Source organism: Leptodactylus fuscus, chromosome 4, assembly GCF_031893055.1.
Source record: "Leptodactylus fuscus isolate aLepFus1 chromosome 4, aLepFus1.hap2, whole genome shotgun sequence".
Taxonomy (NCBI): Eukaryota; Metazoa; Chordata; class Amphibia; order Anura; family Leptodactylidae; genus Leptodactylus; species Leptodactylus fuscus.
This window is the reverse complement of record NC_134268.1, coordinates 123,244,584-123,268,869: the sequence shown is the minus strand read 5'-3', so window position 1 is coordinate 123,268,869 and position 24,286 is coordinate 123,244,584. Positions and strand designations below refer to the sequence as shown.

Genomic DNA, 24,286 nt, shown 5'->3' with positions numbered 1-24,286 from the left:
CCAAGAACCTCCGCTCCTCCATCAAGGATCTTAAAATGGGTCGTCATTTCATCTTCCAACAAGACAACGACCCAAAGCACACAGCCAAGAAAATCAAGGCCTGGTTCAAGATGGAAAAAATCAAGGTGTTGCAGTGGCCTAGTCAGTCTCCGGACCTTAACCCAATTGAAAACTTGTGGAAGGAGCTCAAGATTAAAGTCCACATGAGACACCCAAAGAACCTAGATAACTTGGAGAAGAGCTGCATGGAGGAGTGGGCCAAGATAACTCCAGAGACCTAAGCCGGCCTGATCAGGTCTTATAAAAGACGATTATTAGCTGTAATTGCAAACAAGGGTTATTCCACAAAATATTAAACCTAGGGGTTGAATAATAATTGACCCACACTTTTATGTTTATAATTTATTAAAATTTAACTGAGCAACATAACTTTTTGGTTTGTAAGATTTATGCATCTGTTAATAAATCCTGCTCTTGTTTGAAGTTTGAAGTCTCTAACTTATTTGCATCTTATCAAACCTGCTAAATCTGCAGGGGGTTGAATACTACTTGTAGGCACTGTATATACACATTGTCTACACCTTAAGCTATTATTTTAAATGTATTTTGTATATGAATGTGAGATTGAACATGAGTTTTAGGTGCAAGTATGTGTTTTAGTGCATTTTTTCAAAAAATTATTTGTGATTGTCAAAAAGTTGCATGAAGGTAGATGTGGCTATTGATAACCCATTGAGACATATGTAATCTTCAGGTTATAGTAGTATAGAGGGATGCAGTTTAGGGATTCTGGTGTGCTGACGTAGGGTCCCAACCCGTAATCTTCAGGTTGTTTACTTTCCAAAAATATATAGGGTTTAGGGGTTCACTTGCTTTCTACAATTTATAATCCCTACATGTTATAGGATAGACCAAAAACTTGAGAGTTTTCAGTAGTTGATACCTTTTTTAATGGCTAACTAATAATGATGATAGATTACAAGCTTATAGGATGATACTTTTTTTTAACATTTCCAGTTTCAAAGCAGATTTTTGTTACTTCCAGTTCTGGTGATCTTCTGAAGACACGTGCATGCGGGTATAGGCCTTAGTTATGTATGAACTCTGCACATATTAAACTCTTATTTTTAGGAGGTTTAGTGCATATAATTTATTGTTTAGTTTCCACTTTTACCAATTACCATTTATTTGCATTTTTTAAAATAAAACATTCACTTTAACTCAATTGCATGATGGTGCCTGTTAGCATACAGTACCAAGTGGCATTCTGACAATTCTGACAGTACCAAGTGGCATTCGGCAGGTGTCTACTTAAAAAAAAAAAAAAAAAGTATATATAGATATGGGGGGGGGGGATGTTGGATGATTTTTTAATGTTGCAATTTAGGTTTGATTTGTCCATCTCAAAAGTGTGAAAATTGCTCCGGCTACCGGAGGTGCCAAATTTCCAGAGGCCCTTGGCAGTGAAAGGATTAAAATTGGCAAACTGCCAATTTGGATTAAAGGGACTGCCTGGAGCAGATCAGTTAAAATGCAATTACTTTTTCACAATAGACTCAGGGTTATCTGTGTGCTTACATTCAGAGATAACAGCAGCTTTACCAGCAATTTCTATAAGGAACATGTTTGTTCTCGTACCTTGTTAGCCAGTGGGTAGGAAATATAAAAAAAGCAAAACTTGATAGTCTTCAGTAGTTGATACCGTTTTAATGGCTAACTAATAATGATGACAGATTACAACATTTCTCAAGCAAATTTAAAAACCATTTCTGAAGGCTGCATATTTATGTACAAAAGGACACATAGGGATAGAATTCTAGGAGGAGGGGGGGGGGGGGGTAGAGGGTTATTAGTTATTGGTAGAAACAATGTAAACAAACTTTGAAATTGCATGCCTTTCATGTAGAATGTCATACTACCCAAATTACTTCATATATTTAATTTACCATATCTCTGCTTTATATTGGCATCAAACTTTAATTGCCCTTTCATTTTTTTCAGATGTTATAAGGCTTACAAGTCAAGCAGTAATTTTCAAAATTTTTAAGCATATTTCCAACACACATTTTTCAAGAGACCAGTTCATTTCTGAAGGTGTCTTAAAAGGCCTCTCTAATAGAAACCCCCATAAATCAACCCATTCTAAAAACATCACTCCTGTAAGGGAGCGTTCACACTACCGTCAGTGTCCGACAGATAGTGTCCGCTCCTAGTGTCCGTTCAAAATCTCGCACGAACATTAGGAGCGGACACTAGCTGTGTCCATGACACTTGTCATTCACTTAAATGGACATCGGGTGCGTTCTTTTGCACTTCGTGCCTGTCCTTCACTGTCCGCTTGTAAAGATGTCCGATTTTTCTAGCGGACTGAAAATACCTACATGTCGGGTTTTTCTGTCCGCTTGAAAAGTCAGACATCTTTACAAGCGGACAGTGAAGGACAGGCACGGAGTGCAATAGAACGCACCCAATCGCCATTTAAGTGAATGACAAGTTTCATGGACACAGCTAGTGTCCGCTCCTAATGTCCGTGCGAGATTTTGAACGGACACTAGGAGCGGACACTACCTGTCGGACACTGAAGGTAGTGTGAAAGTCCCCTAAGAATTCATAACTGCATTTAGGAAGTTTCTTAACCCTTTCAGCATTTCACGGCAATTAAAACAAAATAGAGGTCAAATTTACAATTTCACTAATATATTCATTTAGCCCTAGAATTTACACATTCACAATGGGTTAAAGGAGAAAACGCATTCTAAATTCTATTAACCCCTTCCTGCCGATGGCACTTTTTGACCAAGCTCAATTTTTCAAAACTGACATGTGTCACTTTATGTGGCAATAACTTTGGAATGCTTTAACTTACCAAAGTGATTTTGAGATTGTTTTTTTTCATAACACATTGTACTTCATGTTAGTAGTAAATTTTGATTGATATGTTTTGTGTTTAATTATGAAAAAATAGGAAATTTGGTGGATATTTTGAAAAATATGCATTTTATAAAGTTTGAAATGATGTGCATTGCATACAGATAGTCAGACCACCAAAATTATATCCTAAATCTCATGTCCCAGATCTCTGCTTTATGTCGGCATCAAACTTTAGTCACCCTTTTATTTTTTACGGACATTATAAGGTTTACAAGTGAAACAACAATATTCAAAATTTTCAAGACATTTCCAAAACCCATTTTTTAAGGGACTAATCCAGTTATGAAGGGGTTTTGAAAAACCCTTGTATTAAACCCCCCCATAAATCACCCCATTTTCAAAACTGCATCTCTTAAATAAGCCAAAACAACATATACCTAGTATTTAACCCCTTAAGGACCAGGCCATTTTTTGGTTTTGCATTTTCGTTTTTCCCTCCTCACATTTCAAGAGCCATATCATTTTCATTTGTCAGTTCACAGAGTCACATGATGGCTTATTGGGCTTATTGTTTACGGGACAAATTGTACTTTGTAATGGCACCATTCAATATGCTGTGCAATGTACTGGGAAGCTGGAAAAAAATTCAGAATGAGGTGCAATTGGAGAAAAATGCATTTGCGCCATTTTCTTATGGGTTTAATTTTTACAGCGTTCACTGTTTGGTACAAATGACATGTTACCTGTGTTCTACATGTCAGTATGAACGCGGTGATACCAAATTTATATAGTATTTTAAATGTTTTGATACTTTTAAAAAAAATGATAAACTTTGCAAAATAGAAAAAAAAAATTGTGTCATCATGTTCTAACACCTGTAACTTTTTCATATTTCCATGTATGGAGCTGGTTGTGGTGTCTTTTTATGCGGGGCAAGATGACGTTTCTATTGATACCATTTGGGGAAAGATCTGATGGTTTGATCACTTTTTATTCAATTTTTTATAGGAGGCAAAGTGTTGAAAAAAACGCTTTTTGGCTGATTTTATTTTTTTTGCCGCTACGCCGTTCGCAGTACGGGATAAATGTTTTAATATTCTAATAGATCGGGCATTTTGGAGCGCGGGGATACCTAATAGGTTTATGTTTAATGTTCTTTAATTACTTTTATAGCTAATCTAGGGAAAGGGGGGTGATTTGAACTTTTATATTTTCTTTATTTTTTTAATACTTTTAAAAACTTTTTTTTTTCCTCTGTTACATTTATGATCAGACCCCCTAGGTACCTTGAAACCTAGGGGGTCTGATCGCTCATACTATTCACTGCAATACTACAGTATTGCAGTGAATAGCAAAATCCCAGCACTTCTATTAGACGATGCCTCTGGCATCGTCTAATAGATCTAGTGCAGTAGTGCAGAGACAAGCCTGGAAGCCTTCAATAGGCTTCCGGCTGTCATAGCAACCGATCACCGCCCTCATGTGACGTTCAGGAGGGCGGCGATCGGCAAAACATGGCGGCGCCCATGCCGCCGGCGCCGTTTACACACTGCGGTCACGTTTGGGGAAGAGGGACATTCTGGGGGATCAGTGCTAGTGTATTATCTCTCATAAGCTCTAAATATGAGGTGTCCCCTGAAAACGCTCGCACAGCTTATACATTTCCTTCTAGTCGCAGCCACTTATGTCCTAATGATTGGGTGACTTTTGAGGTTTTTGTCTTCACATGGTACAAGTTAGATTTTTATTTTCTGGCATTGTGGCCATATGAGGGCTTGTTGTTTGCGGTATTAGATGTACTTTTCAATGCCACCATTTTGGGGTGCCTGTAATTTATTGACTACATTTTATTAACTCTTTCTGGGTAGGATGTAAAAGGAAACATCAATTCTGGCATTGCTTTTTAGCATTTATTTTTTTTGTCCTGTGCAGTGTACAGCATAAGTAACATGTTACCTTTATTCTGCGGGTCGGTACGGTTACGGCGATACCTCATTTATATTATTTTTTAATGCATTGCTATTTGTGCAGCATAAAATTCAACTTAGGGAAAAAAAATCAATTATTTTTGCATCGCCATCTTCTGAAAGGCATAACATTTTTATTTTTCGCTAGACAGAGCTGGTTAAGGGCTTATTTTTTGCAGGATGACCTCTTCTTTTTATTGGTACCATTTTGATTTTCATCTGACCATTTGATTACTTTTTACTGAACATTTTGTAAGGGAAAGGTGGTGAATAATCATTATTTTGTGCGGGTTTTCTAGGTTTTTTTTTTCATGACGTTTGCCGTTCGGGTTAAATAAAGTTTTAATTTTATTGTTCAGGTTATTACAGACGCGGTGATACCAAATATGTAATGTTTTTTTTCTATTTTTCTTTATTTTACATAATAAAACATTTTATATGGGGAAAAAGGGATTTTTGGGGCTTTATTTATTTCTAATTTATTTTAAACTTATTTAAACTTTTTTTATTTTTACTTTTTTTTTTCTGTCCCCATTGGGGATTGAAGCAGTGATCTGCTGATCTCTGCTTCACTAGATATACGCTGCAATACACGTGTTACACGTGTATTGCAGAGTATAGGAAGCTGTCAGCCTGTGTAGACGCACAGGGCTGACAGCTTCCTTTTGGGCAGGATCAACCAGGTACGAGGAGGGGGTAAGTGATGGGGCAGATCCGGAGTCACTGATCAGACCCCGGGCTGCCCCCTACGAACATCGGCACCCCTCGAAACCATAACATACTGAAACCCCGGAGATGCCGGGGTCATGTTTGACCGCCGGCATCTCAGGGGTTAACACCCGCAATTGGACCCTGTTCCGACCGCGGGTGTTACAGGGCATTTCAGCCGTAACATACGGCTGACACCCGCAGGGCATGGTGCTATTACGGCGGATGTCGGGAAGGGGTTAAGCAATTTCCCCCAAGCATGAAACTATTCCAAGTGAGAATGTTAAATGATGTATGGCCACACTGTAGGGTCCAGAACAGAAGGAGCGCTATTGGGATTTTGGAGGGCAGATTTTGCTGAAATCTGTTTCAGGCACTATGTCACATTTGTAGAGCCCCTGAAGTGCCATAACAGTGGAAACCCCCTCAAAATGACACCATTTTGAAAACTAGACCCCTCAAGGAATGTATCCAGGGGTATAGTGAGCACTTTGACCCTACAAGTGTTTCACAGATTTTTTTTTTTACCATTGAGACATGAACGTTTAAAATTATTTTTTTTCTAATATTATGTCACTTTAGCCCCCAATTTTTCATCTTCAAAAGGGAGAAATTGCAACCCACATATTGCTACACACTTTCTATTGAATGCAACAATACCCTATATGTTCTGGTATACTGATATACGGACACATGGCAGCACTCAGAACGGAAAGAGCGCTAATTGGGTTTTGGAGGCCAGATTTTGCTGGAATCATTATCAAGCACCATGTCCCATTTGCAGAGCCCTCTAGGTGTCCAAACAGTAGAAACCGCCAAATTGTGACCCCATCTTAGAAACTAGACCCCTTGAGGTGTATTCATTGAGGGTTATAGTGAGTATTTTGACCCCATAGGTTTTGAAAAAAATTGCGTCAAACAAACATTTTTCATATTTTTTTTTACACAAAAGTGTCATTTTAAAGGCAGCCTTTTCCCCATAACGCATGAAAATAAAGAAAAACACCCCAAAATAGATGACCCCATTTCTCCTGTGTTCAAAAATGTACACTTTGTGGCCTTAATCCTATGTACAGACGCACAGTAGGGCCCAAAAAGAAGGGAGCATCAACTGGGTTTCAAGACACAATTTTTGCTTCAAAATGCTTCAGGTCCATTGCACATTCAAACAAGATTTGAGTTACCAAAACAATTGAAACCCCCCATAAATGACCCCATTTTATGAACTGGACCCCTTAAGGTATTCATTGAGGGGTATAGTGAGCATTTTGACCCTATAGCCATTTCACAGATTTTAATAACCTTGGGATGTGTAGGTTAAAAGTTATTAAAATGTCCCTTTATCTCCAAAGTTTTCATTTTCACAAGGGGTTAAAGGAGAAAAAGCTCCCCATAGTTTGTTAAACAATTTCTCCTGAACACGGCAATACCGGCATAATCTGCTGTATGGGAAAGAGCGCTGTTTGGCTTTTGGAGGGCAGATGTTGCTGGAATAGTTTTCAGGTGCCATGTCTCATTTGCTGAGCCCCTAAAGTATCAATACAATGGAAACTCCTCAAAGGTGACCCCATTTTAAAAACTACACCCATCAAGGAATGTATCAAGGGGTAGACCTGCACTCCTAAAACTATTAAGTGGGCCATCCCGAGGGGCAAGAAATTATGTATGTGGGTGTAAACTGCTGCTTGGGCACACAGCAGGGCTCACTGCACTTTTTAGCTTTTGGGGTACAGATTTAGAGGGACTTTCTGGGCGCCATGTTGTTTTTGTAGAGCCCTGGAGGCTACAGTAAACTGGAATTCCCCAAGAAGTGACCCATTTTGTAGGGTAAATTTTAGGGTCCCTGCAAATGAGACATGGTGTCCAAAAATGAAGAATCTAAATCTGCACTCCAAAAGCACATATTGCTCTTTCACATCTGCGCCCTGCTGTGTACCCAAATGGCGGTGTACGCCCACATGCATGACACTGGTGTACCCCAGATAACTTACATAATGCCATATGTGGGTAGAGATAGCTGTTTGGGCACAGAAGGGAAGGAGCGCTATTTTGTTTTTTGGAGCACAGTTTGGTTTTAGGACACCATGGCACTTTTGCAAAGCCCCTGAATAGCCAATAAAGTGGAATCCGCAGACATGTCACCCCATTTTGCACACTACCCCACTGATGGGATTTATCAGGTGGTGTAGCGAGCGTTTTTAACCCTTGAGTGTTGCATTTATTTAGTTTCCAGAAATGAATAGGCAGCTGATAATGAGAAGTTTAAAATGAGATTTTTCCAGAGATTTGCCATTTCAGTGTACGATATGTTTTGCCCAACTTATGTCAGCAGAGATACACACTCCAAAGACTGTTAAGCGGGTATCCTGGGCACAACAGCTTTTAGAGTGTTCATCTCTGATACAAGTCAGGCACAACATATTACGCAGTGAAATGACGTATTCCTGGAAAAAATTTTATTTTTACCTTTCACAATCAGCTTCATATTCATTTATGAATAATAAGTTATAGCAACACTTGGGGGTTAAAAATGCTCTCTGTACCCCTGGATAAATCCTTCAGGGGTGTAGTTTCCAAAATAAGGTCACATATCAGGGGATTCCACTTTACTGGCGTTTCAGCTCTGCAAAAGTGTCATGGTGTCCAAAAAGCTAAGCCGTCTGTGCTCCAAAAATCAAACAACCCTTCTTCCCTTCTGTGTCCAGCTGTGCCCTAATATCAGTTTATACCACATATGACATTACGTACGTTATCCTGGGTACATCAGTGTCATACATGTGGCATAAACTGCAGTTTGGGCTCACAGCAGGGCGCAGAAGGGAAGGAGCGCAATGCGGCTTTTTGAGTACAGATTCAGATGTGTGGTATCTGGACGACATGTCATTTTTGTAGAGCCTGTAAGGTATCAGAAAAATGGGATTCCCCAAAGGAGTGACCCCATTTTGAAAACTGCACCCCTCAAAGAATTTATCAGGGTGTGTAGTGATCATTAGTATCCCAGATGTGACTGTACAGGGGATGGCGAAGAAGGAATATATATGCGGTGCGGAGGACATTGCAAACACTAAATTCCGTACTATGTCCCAATAGCTCCTATGATTGGGGGAGTCTCTTTGGGGGTCACTTCTGGTGTCTTTTCCCTCATAAGCTATAAAACTAGGGGTGTCCCCTGATATTCGCTCGCCCAGCTTATATATTCTCCTCCTGACGCAACCAATTGTGTTCTAATAATTTGGCAATTTTGGTTTTTTTTGTCTTCACATTGCTAGATGCTATATTTTCTTTCTTTTTCTGGTGACGTGGCCATATAAGGGCTTATTGTTTGTAGGATGAGATGTATTTTGTAATGAACCATTTGTGGGTGCCTACAACTTATTGAATACATTTTATTAACTCTTTTTTTTTTTTTGCTGGATTTAAAAAAATAAAATCAATTCTGGTATTGCATTTTACCTTTTAAATTTTTCGCCATGCAGTGTACAGTATAAGTAACATGTGACCTTTATTCTGCGGGTCGGTACGGTTACGGCGATACCTCATTTATATTATATTTTTTGTGTTACTAATTCTGCAGAACAGAAACACATTTGCGACATAAATCAGTTATTTTGCATCGCCATCTTCTGAGAGGTGTAACATTTTTATTTTTTGGTTGACAGTGTTGGTTGAGGGCTTATTTTTTGCGGGACAACCTGTGCTTTTTATTGGTACTGTTGTGGGGTACATATGACTTTTTGATCACTTGTTAGAGCATATTTTCTTAGGTGAGATGGCGAAAAATCACGACTTCCGGCGGGTTTTTTCCATTTTTTTTTTCCGACGTTCACCGTGTACATTAAATATTGTATTCGTTCTATTGTACAGATTGTTACGGACGTGTTGATACCAAATATGCATTGTTTTTATTTTTTAGGTTTTTTTAAATATAATTTTCTATAGAAAAAAGGGAATTTTTGGGGCTTTATAACTTTATTTATTTTTTTTCAAACACTTTTATTTTTAACTTTTTTTTTAACTTTTTTTGTGTGTCCCTTTTAGGACACTTGATTCAGCAATGATTTTACTGCTGAATCAATGTTACAGGCTGGAGACAGAGGCTGCACGTGTCTTCAGTCTGTAACAGGAAGCCAAGCGATGCAGATGCATCGCTTGGCATCCTGAGTACTCGGGCAGGATCAACCAGGTAATGGGGAGCTCAGGCAGTCTGGGGTCACTGGCCAGACCCCAGACTGCATGTTTTACATATCGGCACCCCCTGATCTCGCCGTGGGGGGTGCCAATAACGCCGGCAACGTCGCGGAACCGCTTCAGTTCCGTGATCATGTTTGATCACGGAACTGAAGGGGTTAAACAATGATCGGAGCTCTGGAGCATATAGAGCAGGGTGTTAGCTAACATATAGCTAACACCCTGCTCCCGATGCCGCCCGCAGGACCATTTACCTGCTGGCGGCATCTCATGTCAGGGAAAGTTTGTTACTCCAACAAACTTTCCCTTACATGGCTGCTACATGATCGGGACCTGAATCTATCAGGTCCTGATCATGTCTCCGTGGACCCCAGCAGCTGTTGGCGCTGGGTCCACGGAACTCCGGACCCTTGGGGAGACCCGATCCCCATCTTAAGAGGCTCCGTTTATAAACCTCCCCACGGCACAGAGCCCAAGCCGTGAGGACGTTTATTTACAGTCAGCCGTCGTGAAGCGGTTAATATAGTATATGAGCAGAAATTCATAACAGTCGTGAAGCCATGTAATTTACCAGAATAAAAAGTAGCCTATGTTTTAATCGAGTTTACAAACTATCTATGTGTTAAATTTTGTTTTTGCGTGATTGAGTAACAGACATCCAAACACACACACTTTCATTTTTTTATATTAGTAGGATGGTGCAGGCTCCCATTGAAATCAGTTGGATATAGAATACACAAGGGGAAGAAATAAACTGGCCATGCACATGACCCTGTGTTACACAGATCTGTGTGCAGACCAATTGTCCATGCCACATAACTCAGGACAGGTCCTATACTTGTCCGCTTCTGCGGTTGTGCTTTCACTGACTGAATGGGGCACGGGTGTATGGGCGGCATACAGATGATATTTGCGATCCATCGATGTATCGGCCGTGCTGTTAAATCATGACCAGCAGCCCGCATACGGTAGTGTGCATGGGGCCTAACAATTATACTCTTTAAAGAAAAAAAAAATAAAGAGCACTCTGGATGATTCTTCTTTCTTCCTTCTTCCTTCTTCCTCTTCTTCTTCCTTTTCTTCCACTTCTTCTTCCTCTTCTTCTTCCTCTTCCCCTTCTCCTCCCCCTTCTCCTCCTTCTCCTCCTTCTCCGTTCTCCTCCTCTTTCCTATTTTGCCTATGTACAGTCCCTGACAGAAGTTCTGTCACTTATCCATGTTGTCGAATCAAAAGCTTATAAACTGACTTTAAATTCATCTTTTGCAGAGGTGCTCACACTTTTTCAGCTGATGTAATAAATAAAATTATGACAAGTTTATTGACCAAGACTGGATGTGTAATATATTCCTTTTACACTAAGTGTCATACTCACGATTGCTTTTCTTGTGGATATTTTATGTGTATGGTGAGGACACAGATTTCTTTAGGGCTTGGTATAGTCTAAAAGGAACCCATGCATTTACGCATATACTTTTGGTTGGTTGTCTATCTTTGAGCTACTTTGTTAGCTGACCAAGGCAAAAGATCTACTAGGGCGGGACCGGGGGTGTGCCTGTGGGCGGGGCTGGGGTGGACCTATGACGGGAGTGGGTGGGCTTATGGGCGGGTTGAACGTGTCTGTGGGCGGGGTTGGGCATGTGGGCGGGGCTGAACGGATCGTGAGAGCCGGAGACAGCGGCGTTCTGTGGCCACCCAGGGATCCCCACTGTCTGCTTGCTCACAGCGCAGGCTGAGAGTTATCTCTGGACACTGGCAGGCTGGGGCTGCGGCAGCCCCGCCTGCCAGTGTCAGGAGATGACTCATTCTTATGGTAGAGTTGGAAGGGACCTCAAGGGCCATCGGGTCCAACCCCCTGCGAGTGCAGGTTTTCCTAAATCATTCCAGCTATATGTTTATCCAGATTCCGCTTGAAGATTTCCATTGATGGAGCGCCCACCACCTCCCGTGGCAGCCTATTCCAGTCTCTCACTACCCTCACTGTCAGAAAGTTTTTCCTAATGTCTAATCTGTATCTCTTTCCCTTTAGTTTCATCCCATTGCTTCTTGTACTTCCTTGTGCTAATGAGAATAGGGTAGATCCCTCTGCACTGTGACTACCTTTCAGATATTTGTAGACTGCTATTAAATCTCCCCTCAGCCTTCTCTTCTGCAAACTAAACAGTCCCAGTTCTTTTAGCCGCTCCTCATAGGACATGGTTTGCAGACCTTCCACCATTTTGGTTGCTCTTCTCTGGACTTGCTCCAATATATCGATGTCTTTCTTGAATTGAGGCGCCCAGAACTGTACACAGTATTCCAGGTGTGGTCTGACCAGGGAAGAGTACAGCGGAATAATGACCTCTCTTGATCTAGATTCAATGCTTGTCTTAATACATCCCAGAATTTTATTAGCCTTTTTTGCAGCAGCACCACACTGTTGGCTCATGTTGAATTTGTGATCTACTATTATGCCCAAGTCCTTTTCCCCTATGCTATCACTTAGTTCTATTCCTCCCATACTATATATGTTTTTTACATTTCTGTTACCCAGATGTAGAACTTTGCATTTGTCCCTGTTAAATACCATTTTGTTCGCCTCAGCCCATTGTTCCAGTGTGTCTAAGTCCTTTTGAATACACTCTCTCTCCTCTCTAGTGTTGGCTATTCCTCCTATCTTCGTATCATCTGCAAATTTTATGAGTTCCCCAATAATTCCATCGTCCAGATCATTTATAAAGATATTAAAAAGTACTGGGCCCAGAACAGAGCCCTGCGGCACCCCGCTTTTGACTTTCTTCCAGTTTGATGTGTAGCCATTTAGTATTACTCGTTGTGCCCGATCATTAAGCCAGTTGTGAATCCACCTAACTGATTTTTTGTCAAAGCCATACTTAATCATTTTTTCAATAAGAAGGTTATGTGATACTTTATCAAATGCCTTACTGAAGTCAAGATATACTATGTCCACGGCATTCCCTTGGTCCAACCATTCAGTGATTTTGTTGTAGAAGGAAATCAGGTTAGTCTGACAAGATTTATTGGTCATAAAGCCGTGCTGGCTCTGGTTAATTAATGCCTTCCCATCCAGGTACCGAAGTAAATGTTCCTTGACAATTTGCTCAAAGATTTTTCCTGCTATTGAGGTCAGACTTACCGGCCTGTAATTTCCTGGATCGTCCCTTTTCCCCTTTTTGTAGATGGGGACAACATTTGCCCTTTTCCAATCTAAAGGGACCACTCCTGTTTCCCATGACTTACCGAAGATTATAGCAAGGGGTTCTGTTATTTCCTCTGCTATCTCTTTCAGGACTCTAGGGTGTAAATCATCTGGTCCTGGGGACTTGGTTTCCTGTAACTTGGCTAAGTGCTCTCTTACCAGACCTTTGCTTCTAGTCAGCTTGGAGTCCTCCTTCCCCTCATCTCCATCACCATTAATGTCGATATTTCCATTAGTTTCTTGGGAGAAGACGGATACAAAATATGAATTTAGTAGCTCCACCTGCTGTTCCACCATGTTAACTGTTTCTCCTTTGTCATTCTTCAGGACTCCAATGGTCTCCTTCACTTTTCTTTTGCTTTTAACATATCCCCAAAATCCTTTTACCTTACTCTTTGCCTCTTTTGCAAGCTTCAATTCGTGTTCAGCCTTAGCTCCTTTGATGCTTATCTTGCAGAGTCTGCAGACTGCTGTGTACTCTTCCTTAGGTATAGTTCCCATCTTCCACTTTTTGTATGTTTCCTTTTTCCTTTTTAGCAGGTTATGTAATTTTTTGGTCATCCATCCTGATATTTTTAGGTGCTTCCCATTTTTCTTCCTTCTAGGTATTGGGCGGGGTTGGGCATGTGGGCGGGGCTGAACGGATCGTGAGAGCCGAACTCTCAGCCTGCACTGTGAGCAAGCAGACACCGGGGATCCCTGCATCCCGCAATCGACCCATACGTCCTTTGCGATCTACCAGTAGATCGCGATCGACGTATTGGGCACCCCTGATCTATTGGTTTAAGAAATGACTCATATGAAAGCTGAAACTGAAAATAAATTGGCTTCATTGGAAAAATATTGATCATTTAACGAACACAGGTCAGATTTTGGCAAGACAAAAGTTTTGCCGCCTTGTCATATAATACCCCCAATCCTCATTTACAGCCTGACTAATGTGCTCACTAATTGATCGGTTAATTAGTGGGTGTGTATAATAAGAACTCCAGCACTCCAGACCTTCACTTGAACTACAACTTGAGGCCTCTTGAGGTGAATTGAGCCTTGTAGCAGCAGAGTTTTAGGTCCTTGATGTCAGTTGAGCCTTGTAGCAGCAGAGTTTTAGGTCCTTGAGGTGAGTTGAGCCTTGTACCAGCAGAGTTTTAGGCCCTTGAGGTGAGTTAAGCCTTGTAGCAGCAGAGATTGAGGCCCTTGAGGTGAGCCTTAATGGGGTAGTTTTAACTTCATGTTTGGGTGCTTTACACTGTTGGAGATGCAAATCCTGGGTCAATCCTTTGGCTGTTCATTTTGATCAGCATCAGCTGGTCAGCACTCTCCCTAATGTGTATGATTATCCCCTGACCCTGGTCAGCACTGTCAGCTGACAGACAGCTGCGCTTATAGGTGATGATGCCACTGGCTACGCTGAAGACCCTTTCAGATAGCACACTGGTGGCAGGGCAGGACAGCATCTCCAAGGCGTAAAGCGCCAGTTCCAGCCACAGGTCCAACTTCGACAACCAATACGTGTAGGGACAGGGCTGTGATTGACCAGATACTCTCGCAACATGCGCCTATACTTTTCCCTCCTGGTGACACTAGGCCCCTCAGTGGCGGTAGTTTGGCGTGGGGGTGCCATTAACGTGTCCCACACCTTGGAAAATGTTCCCCTGGTGGGTGTGGACCAGATGGCAGTTGTTAGCCTCTTGGAGGAACTCTCCTCTCTGCCGCCAGCGAGAGTTAATGGAAACATTTCCATTATATTCTGCACCAGTTGCTTGTGGCAATCATTTATGCGATTGGTCCTCCCCTCTATCGGAATAAAAGACGAGATGTTGTTTTTATTCCAGAGGTCGAGGATTGCAAAAATCCAGTATTGGTTTCTCTCCATGATGTGTACAATGGGTTTGTCACTGGAAAATTAGCCCAACATGAAGTCAGCCATATGTGCCAGAGTGTTCATCGGCATGACTTCGCTGCCCCCACCGGAAGGGTCACTCTCCATTTCTTCCTCCCCTTCGCCCCATCCGCATTGAAGCAATGGAACACACTGAACTTCCCCACTAGCCTTGTGTGTGAGAATGACATCATCTGTCACTTCATCCTCCTCCTCTAACCTCTGTCATTCCACGCTGAGAACCTGACAGGAGTGTGTTCTCAGTATCTAGCTGTGATGGGTCTGCTCCTATCCCAGACTCCTCAGTGTGCAATGCATTATCCCTGATTGCGATGAGGGATTCTCGCATCACACAGAGGAGCGGGATGGTTACACTCACTAATGTGTCGTCACAGCTGATCCTCTTGTTGTACTCCTCAAAGTTGCGTAGGATTTCACACAAGTCTGCCATCTATGGCCACTCTTGGTTGACAAACTGAGGGAGCTGATTTTGAGGAACCCTTGGGTTTTGGAGATGGTACTCCATCAAAGGTCTCTGCTGCTCAAACACCCTGCTTAACACATGGTATGTTGAGTTCCAGCGTGTGGTGACGTCGCACAACAGCTGGTGTTCAGGCAGATGTAGGCGTTGCTGGAGGGTTTTCAGGCCAGCAGCGGCTACTGTAGACTTACGAAAGTGGGTGCACAAGCGCCGCACTTTCACTAGTAGCTCAGGCACATTGGGGTAGGTTTTTAAAAACCTTTGCACCACCAAGTTGAAAACGTGTGCCAGGCATGGAGCGTGCTTGAGTCTGGCAAGCTCCAGAGCCGGCCAGGTTCCGGCCATTATCACACATGACCATGCCTGGGCCCAGCTGCAGTGGCGAAAATCACATTGCCATCTCCTCTAGGATGGCATCGCTCACCTCGGGGGGCGTGCGCTCAAGCTGATGAGCTTCAGCACGTCCTTCTGACGTCTCCCCACATCAGTGCTGCAGCGTTTCCAGCTCGCAGCTGGGGTCGATGTTACAGTGGAGGAGGAGGGTTTGTGAGAAACTCTGCCAGGAATCTTGGACGGGGAGAGGAGGTATGCCGTCCCAGTTTGCGACCCGGTCCCAGCCTCCACTACATTCACCCAGTGTGCCGTGAGTGAGATGTTGCGTCCCTGTTCGCATGCGCTTGTCCACGCGTCGGTGATTAAGTGGACCTTAGTGCAAAGCGCGGAACTCAGGGCCCGCCTGATGTTATGGGACAATTGCTGGTGTAAGGCGGAGACGGCACACAGGGAGAAGTAGTGACGGCTAGGGACGGCATAGCGAGGTGCAGCAGCTGCCATCAGGTCACAGAAGGCCTGAGTCTCCACAAGCCTAAATGGCAACATCTCCAAGACCAGCAGTTTGGAGATGTGGACGTTTAAGGCTTGGGCATGTGGGTGGCTTCCACTGTACTTCTGCCTGCGATCAAACGCCTGGGAGATGGAGAGTTGCTGGGAAGAGGCACATGATGGTGCAGGCGAAGGAGCAGAGGCAGGAAAAGGGGAGGATGAGGGTGAAAACCAAAATGGTACCAATAAAAAGCAGAGGTCATCCCACAAAAAAATAAGCCCTCAACCAGCTCTGTCTACCGAAAATAAAAATATTATGCCTTTCAGAAGATGGCGATGCAAAAATAATTGATTTTTTTTCCCTAAATTGAATTTTATTCTGCACAAATAGCAACGCATTAAAAAATCATATAAATGAGGTATCGCTGTAATCGTACCGACCCGCAGAATAAAGGTTACATGTTAAATATGCTGTACTCTGCACGGGGGAAAAAATAAATGCTAAAAAGCAATGCCAGAATTGATGTTTCCTTTTACATCCCACCCATAAAGAGTTAATAAAATGTAGTGAATAAGTTACAGGCACCCCAAAATAGTGGCATTGAAAAGTGCATCTAATACCGCAAACACCAAGCCCTCATATGGCCACATTGCCAGAAAATAAAAATCTAGCTTGTACAATGTGAAGACAAAAACCCCAAAAGTCGCCCAATCATTAGGACATAAGTGGCTGCGACTAGAAGGAAATGTATAAGCTGTGCGAGCGTTTTCAGGGGACTCCCCATATTTAGAGCTTATGAGAGATAATACACCAGCGCTGATCCCCCAGAATACCCCTCTTCTCCATCCGTGTCATAGGAGCTAGTGGGAAAATAGAATGGGATTTGGTGTACCCAATTTACTCCGCACAGATTACATATTCACTTCGGGGTTACTAATGCTCACCACATCACTTGATAAATTCTTTGAGGGGTGCGGTTTTCAAAACGGGGTCGCTTTCTAGAGGTTTCCACTGTTTTGACACCTCAAGGGCTTTGTAAATGCGACATGGTTCCTGAAACTGATCACAGCCAGATCTGCCCTCTAAAAGCAACTTGGCACGCCTTCCCTTCTGCGTCTCGCTGTGCGTCCATATATTAGTTTATACCCACAAGTGGGGTACTATGGTAGTCCGGAGAACTTGCATAACAAATTGTGGGATGTGTTTTCTCCTTTAACCCCTTGCGAATGTGCAAATTCTAGGGCTAAACTAAAATATTAGTAAAATTAAAATAAAATTTGAAAATTTCACCTCCATTTTGTATTAATTCCTGTTAAGCACTTATAGGGTTAAAATACTAGGTATATGTTGTTTTGGCTTATTTAAGGGGTGCAGTTTTGAAAATGGGGTAATTTATGGAGGGTTTTAATAAAAGGGTCTTTCAAAACCCCTTCATAACTGGATTAGTCCCTTAAAAAATGGGTTTTGGAAATTTCGTGAAAATTTTGAATATTGTTGTTTCACTTGTGAACCTTCTAATGGCCGTAAAAAATAAAAGGGTGACTAAAGTTTGATGCCGACATAAAGCAGAGATCTGGGACATGAGATTTATGATATAAATTTTGTGGTCTGACTATCTGTATGCAATGCACATCATTTCAAACTTTATAAAATGCATATTTTTCTAAATTTCCACCAAATTTTCTATTTTTTCATAACTAAACACAAAACATATCAACCAAAATTTACTACTAGCATGAAGTATAATGTGTTACGAAAAAAACAATCTCAAAATCACTTTGGTAAGTTAAAGCATTCCAAAGTTATTGCCACATAAAGTGACACGTCAGTTTTGAAAAATTGAGCTTGGTCAGGAAGTCAAAACGTGCCATCGGCGGGAAGGGGTTAATGGCTAACTTAAAAAATGATGACATATTGCGAGTTTTCGGGATAACTAAAATTATCCCTTCATCAGGCTGGTATAACACAATTTCATAAGAAAGAGTAAAGAAAATAATGGGCTGTAGCTTACCGCTTCAATGTTGCTGTTTTCAGAGGTGCCAAACCAAACCTCCGGACCCAGGAGGTGAATAATCCAAATGCGATGAAGAGAGATGGCAGTTTGCAACACTCTTAAGTAAAATTCAACCTTTTAATTCATTCCATTAAAATATAGAGTACACACATAGAAAAAAGTGCAACGAAAAAACAGAAAAAGTTCAGCCATAAGCAAAAACGCTAACGCGTTTCGGGGTGTACATCTCTCTTCATCGCATTTGGTATAACACAATATCTGAAGACAAGCATATTTATACAGGAATAGAGTGTTAGATGCAAAATAGATGGGAAGCAGAACATGCAAATATACAGTTCAGGGCTCGTTCACATCTGCGCCCAGGAGTCCGTTCTGCAGCTTTCCATTTCCTGCATAAAACAGAGAAAGATGGTGAGAAAAAGGTGAGAAAGATGAGCGGCGGTGAGCGTTTTATGCTCTCCGCCGCGAAACCGGGTTTTTTAATCCGGACACAGAGTCGGACATGCAGTACTCTGTGTCCGGATTAAAAAAATGGTTTCGCGGCGGAGAGCATAAAACGCTCACCGCCGCTCATGGCCGGACCCGGTCTGTGCTTTCCGTCTTCTGCATGTAGAAGACGAAAAATACAGAACGGAGACCCGAACGCAGGTGTGAACCTAGCGTCATTCTAACCCTGTCTTTTTTTAGACTTATTAGGGAACTATAAAGTCTGTCAGCTTATGCCTATGCACAGGCTGAAACTAGATCAGAAAATGGGTGTTCATGGAAACTAAGGAAGGTTAGAAGCTTCCGAGATGATTAAAGGACACTATGGCTTCTGGTGGTGGTGGCTTGTGGGGGATGGGGTAATTAGGCAGTTGATACCCCCAAGAACCATTATTTGTGGCACCCACTCAGTTTCTGAGCAAGTGTCATGTCCAGGTCATAATAGTGCACATATTATCAGTTTTCCATGACATATTATGGCTTGGAGCACCAAGGGGTTAAAGGAAGTCTGTCACCAGAAGACTCAATACAAACCAGCCACAGTACGTTGCAGGGGACATTATACTGAGCACCGTTATACTTTTAGATGCACCATTAATATGAAACAAGTTGCAGATGCAATGTTAAGTGTATTTGAGCCTCAGGTTTTCAAGCCTTAAATAGGGTCTTTCACGTCCTCTGGCACCCGCAGTATTATACTTTAATACACTTAAGACACTTTAATATACAGTGCTTGGAGAAAATTCCACATTTGAGCCTCATCTGCATATTTCTAAAGACAGGGTGCATCTGTTGGACCATCTAAAGGTATGATGGTACTTAGTATAATGTCCACCACAGTGTGTTGTGGCTGGTGTGATTATTGAGTTTTCTGATGATACACTATGTATTAAAGTATATATACACCACATTTATGTATGTGGTTTTTTTTTGGTTTTTTTTAATTAATGTCTTTCTGTAGAATAGCTAAGTCTTCTGTGCTGTTCCATAAAGTTTATAAAACAGAACTCCTGATGGATTATGTCAAACAGAGGCCAAAAGACTTGTGGTTTTGTCAATAAAATTAAAGCTTTTGGTCGTTTTTTTAAAATTTTTTACTTATGTAGTAAGATCCTGTGAAAGTAGATTTGTAGGCTGATAAAAAGATAACTGTAAAGAGAAAGCACAGGCAGCATGATATTCTTGCAGTGCTGGAGTCCTGGGTTCAAATCCAGCCCAGGATGATATCTACTAAGAGGTTGTATGTTATCACTGTATTAGTGTTTCTTTTGGATAAGTTTCCATCCACACTCTAAAGACATACTGACAGGGAATTTAGACTTTGCTCCCTGATTGAGACAGTGAGTGAATATGGTGATGCTACGTAAGTAAAATTAAGAGAAATATTTTTAAAGTTTCAAACTATTTTTCTGTTTTAGATACTGCTTACTAATAAGGACCATGTTTCAACCACGAAAACACCATAGAAAAGGACGTTCTAATTATTATAGAAGTGCTATTCATGTAAGTACTAGTGTTGACTGGCTTATCAAACCCATTATGACCATTTGGCAAGTATTACAGTACATTCATAAATGATTGTCCATAAAGAATTTGACATTTCTACAATCTGGGTTTTACAGAATAAACTCATTAAATTACCTTGCAGGTTCTTAAAAGGAATCTTCCACCAGTTTTGAAGCCCCTGGACCGCTAGCATGTCATTACACAGCTGCGGTTTAGCATATCCAAGGTTAGCCTGTTATTTTCTGGTGCATGTCCAGCTGTACAGCTCACTTAGTTTCAAATGCACCTGGAGCTGCCAGAGATGTGTCTCATATCTTCAGCATGTTCAAAGTCAATGAACTCTAAAATGGAGGTAAAGATAAGTCTCATGTTACGTTAAAGCTCTGCAGGCAGCAAACCCGGTGACCGATTCCCTTTAAGACACTTCAAAATGTGTCACTCCTGATTTGGTCATAACTCAGAGAGTTAAATTTGATATGTAGTGTAAATTGGTTAGAGGTCATGTTTGTATAATTATGTAGACTTTTTTTTTTTAAAATCAACAAAAGTTTATTAAAGGATCAAAGAAAGGACATAAGACATCAAAAAATAGAAAGCCTCACAGGGTCCCAAATAGACAGATTAATAGACAGATTAGAAAATAATCCAAAAACCAGACTGCAGGCGAAACCGGTGTCAACTGTCCGTAAAGAATAGGTCTAGGCTAAAGTCCAACTGGCTGTACGGAGAAAAAAAAACAAACAAAAGAAAGTAGCAAGTAATGGACAAAACCATCCCAGACAATACCTTTATTCTAAATTATTATTCTTTATTCTATATTCTATAACTATATTCTTTATAGTTCTTTATTCTAAATAAAGAACATACAAGAATTCCTCATGAAAAAGAAGGTGAATTATACCAAAATATCGAAAAAAGAAAAAAAAAAAGGGGGTACACACTAAACCATAAAAAACCGGTGTGCCCCCCCACCCCCAGGACCACCTCCAGGAACTCTACATCAACATGCGTATATCCTCATACCCATCCAAACAGGACCATGAGACAAACACAAAGTATTTAGTCATTGTCCTGGTTAGGCTGAGACAGGGTATGGGGGGAAGCTATCCATTTGTCCCAGGCACTGTGGAATTTAGTCTCCTTATCCCTATGCTTAAATATCCATTTTTTTAACTGGCAAAGAGATATTCACAGATCTGATCCATTCATGACACTGGAGGGTGGGAGGACATCCAACGGCAGGCCACAGTCTAACCAGCACAATACAGGGATTCATTAAGAAATATTCTCTCTGCAGTAGAACAGAAACGGTCTGGATCCACATAGAGGAGGAATAGCTTGAGGTCATCTGGGACAGTTGCCACCATTTGGTTGTGCAAGAACTTTCTGACTTGCTCCCAGAAACCCTGTACTACTGGACCAAAGGAGATGATAAAACGTACCTGGAGATGCCTCACATTTGGAGCAAAAACCAGGACGGAACCTGCTGACCTGAGCAGTGCTCATATAAGCACAGTGCAAAATATATATCTGGTTCCCCAGGTTAGGAGATACGAGCTTTGGAGTCTCGACTGCTAGCTCCCACTTTTCATTAGTTAAACATCCCACATCCCTCTCCCAGAGAGACCTAGACAGAATGGGAGACCTCTGAAAGCTTGTGGACAAAAGATCCCTATATAAGACGGAAATGGCACGATCCAACCCGGGGGCTCCAACGAGTAGCGCAGGAGCGGAAAGGGATTCTTTCAAAATTTAAACATGGAACAAACAATTGTACCGGGCGACCAAATTCTTTCTGCTCCAACAGTCCTTTTGGATGTATTGACAGTAATGAACTGGAGCACTGAGGAGCAGCAGGAAACCCAACACCCACACCGGGTGGTATAACAGGGATAAACGACCAGAATTCGGGAGTAACACTGCGCTGACTCCAAACGTGTTTAATTCAAACAACGCACTTTATTGAAGGCGTCATGTGTTTGAAATCCAATAAAGTGCGTTGTTTGAGTTAAACACGTTTGGAGTCAGCGCAGTGTTATTCCCGAATTCTGGTCGTATATCCCTCTTTCAAAATTTAGTCCCGGGAAACTGAGACTATATGGCATTGCGGAGCTGGAGGTACATCAGGTGAAATGTGTTAGGAAGATCAAACCTATCCTTCAACTGCAGGAAAGACTGAAAGACACCATCCACACAGATAGTCCCCATAAAGAATACCCCCTTAGCCCTCTTCCAGAAAGCGCTGGGAAGGCTTCTCAATTTAGGGAGTGCCGGATTATGCCAAAGAGGAACATACCTATCAAACCCGCATTGGTAGAACAAAGCTCGGCAGTGAGAGCAAATTAACAGGATCTGACGTAAAAGTATCGTCAGCATAGAGACTGACCACCTCCCGCAACGAACTCTGTACCAATCCCCTCACACCCAGGGACCGTCATAGTATAACCGCCAGAGGCTCAATTGAGAGCGTGTACAGGAAAGGGGAGAACGGGCAGCCCTTAGGTGCCCCACGCTTTAGAGCGAATGATCTAGAGGGAAAGCCATTCACCATAACAGAGGCACTGGGGTGGGAGTACAAAAGTCAAACCCACAAAATAAATACTGAAGGAAACCCAAATTTGCCTAAGACCAACCACAGATAATGCCAATCAACTGAGTTGAATGCCTTGGCTGCATCTAAGGAAACCAAGACACTCGACCCTTCCACATCGTGTACCGCCAGGATGTTGAAGACGAGACAGCACAATTTATAAGCTGTAGAGCGGCCAGGCATAAAGCCATTCTGATCTGAGTGGATAACTGAAAGAATCACATGATTCAGTCTGCATGAAAGAATTATCTAAAATTTTAACTTCCACTAGCAGTAATGAAATTGGGCGGTAGGACTCTCACAAAGCATGATCTTTCCCCGGCTTTGGTGTAACTACTATACGACCCTCTGTCATGGAGAGAGGCAGGGCACCTGATCCATACGCTGTAGTATACAATTGAAGGAGCCTGGGGGCCAGGGCATCCTCATAGCATTTATAAAATTCAACTGGCAAACCATCCGTACTAGGCAATTTGCCATTAGACAGGAGGGAAAGGGCATTTGATACTTCCTCCAACGTGATAGGGGTGCCCAGCGTAGCATGGTCTTCAGTGGACAGGGCCGGCAGAGACACATTGGCAAGGTAATCCTCAGTGTCCCGAGGAGATAACCAAAAAGATGAAGAGTACAGGGATTGATAGAACCTCTAGAAGGCATCAGTGATATCCCTGAGATCCCTCAGCACACCACCCTCCAGAGCACATATGTTAGAGACTACCGGGGGGGAACCATATCCAGCCTATCTAGATAAGCCATTAGCTGCCCACCATGCTCCTGTGTTTGTAAAAACCCTGGCGAGTGAAGAATTGGGCTTTATGGACCTTGTCTGTCATGAGATCTATGTATTTATGTTGGTTACTCTGCCAAGCTATCTTAGTATCTGGATCAGGTCGCGTGATGTTGGATAACTCAGCCCGAATCACCTCCAACTCCACCTCTGCTTCCTTGATGTCAAACCTCTCTTATGATCATGGATAGCCTGGAACATCATCCCCCGAGCAAAAGCTTTAAAGGCACTCCAGGACTGCAATATACTAGTGGATGAGCCTGGTCATCAAAAAAGGCGTTCCATTGCTAGATAAAAAAAACCCCATGAGGCTCGTGCCAATTACCCTATTTCAGGGGAAAAAATTCCTTCCCGACTCCAAATCTGGCAGTCAGTATAAAAAAAACCCTGGATCAACGTGTCCTTAAAATCTAGAGTCTATAACTTGTTATATTTTTCTCTTCAAGAAAGGCATCCAGTCCCTCTTTGAACTTGTTTAATGAATCCACCATCACCACTTCCTGGGGCAGAGAGTTCCAGAGCCTCGCTGTTCTTACTGTGAAGAATCCCCTTCTATGTTTCTGGTGAAACCTTCTCTCCTCCAGACGTAGAGGGTGTCCTCTTGTCACTGTCCTTAGAGTAAAAATATCCTTAGAAAGTTCTTTGTATTGTCCCTTTATGTATTTGTACATTGTTATTAGATCTCCCCGTAGATGTCTTTTCTCTAAACTGAATAACCCCAAGTTTGTTAATCTATCGTTGTACTCCAGTCCACCCATTCCCCTAATCATTTTGGTTGTCCGTCTTTGCA

At 42.0% G+C, this 24,286-nt stretch overlaps 1 protein-coding gene across 2 annotated transcripts in view; it reads left to right on the top strand.

The window, feature by feature from the left end:
• Positions 1-24,286, top strand: part of LOC142200578 (uncharacterized) — a 91,654-nt gene that overhangs the window by 3,440 nt on the left and 63,928 nt on the right. Inside the window, exon 2 of one of the 2 annotated variants that reach the window (XM_075271024.1) lies at positions 20,032-20,116. In XM_075271024.1, coding sequence (XP_075127125.1) covers positions 20,054-20,116 — 63 coding nt within the window. In that variant the 5' untranslated portion in view covers positions 20,032-20,053. Of the gene's footprint in view, positions 1-20,031; positions 20,117-24,286 lie in introns of those variants that run through there. The other variant, XM_075271025.1, reaches the window with a different exon arrangement.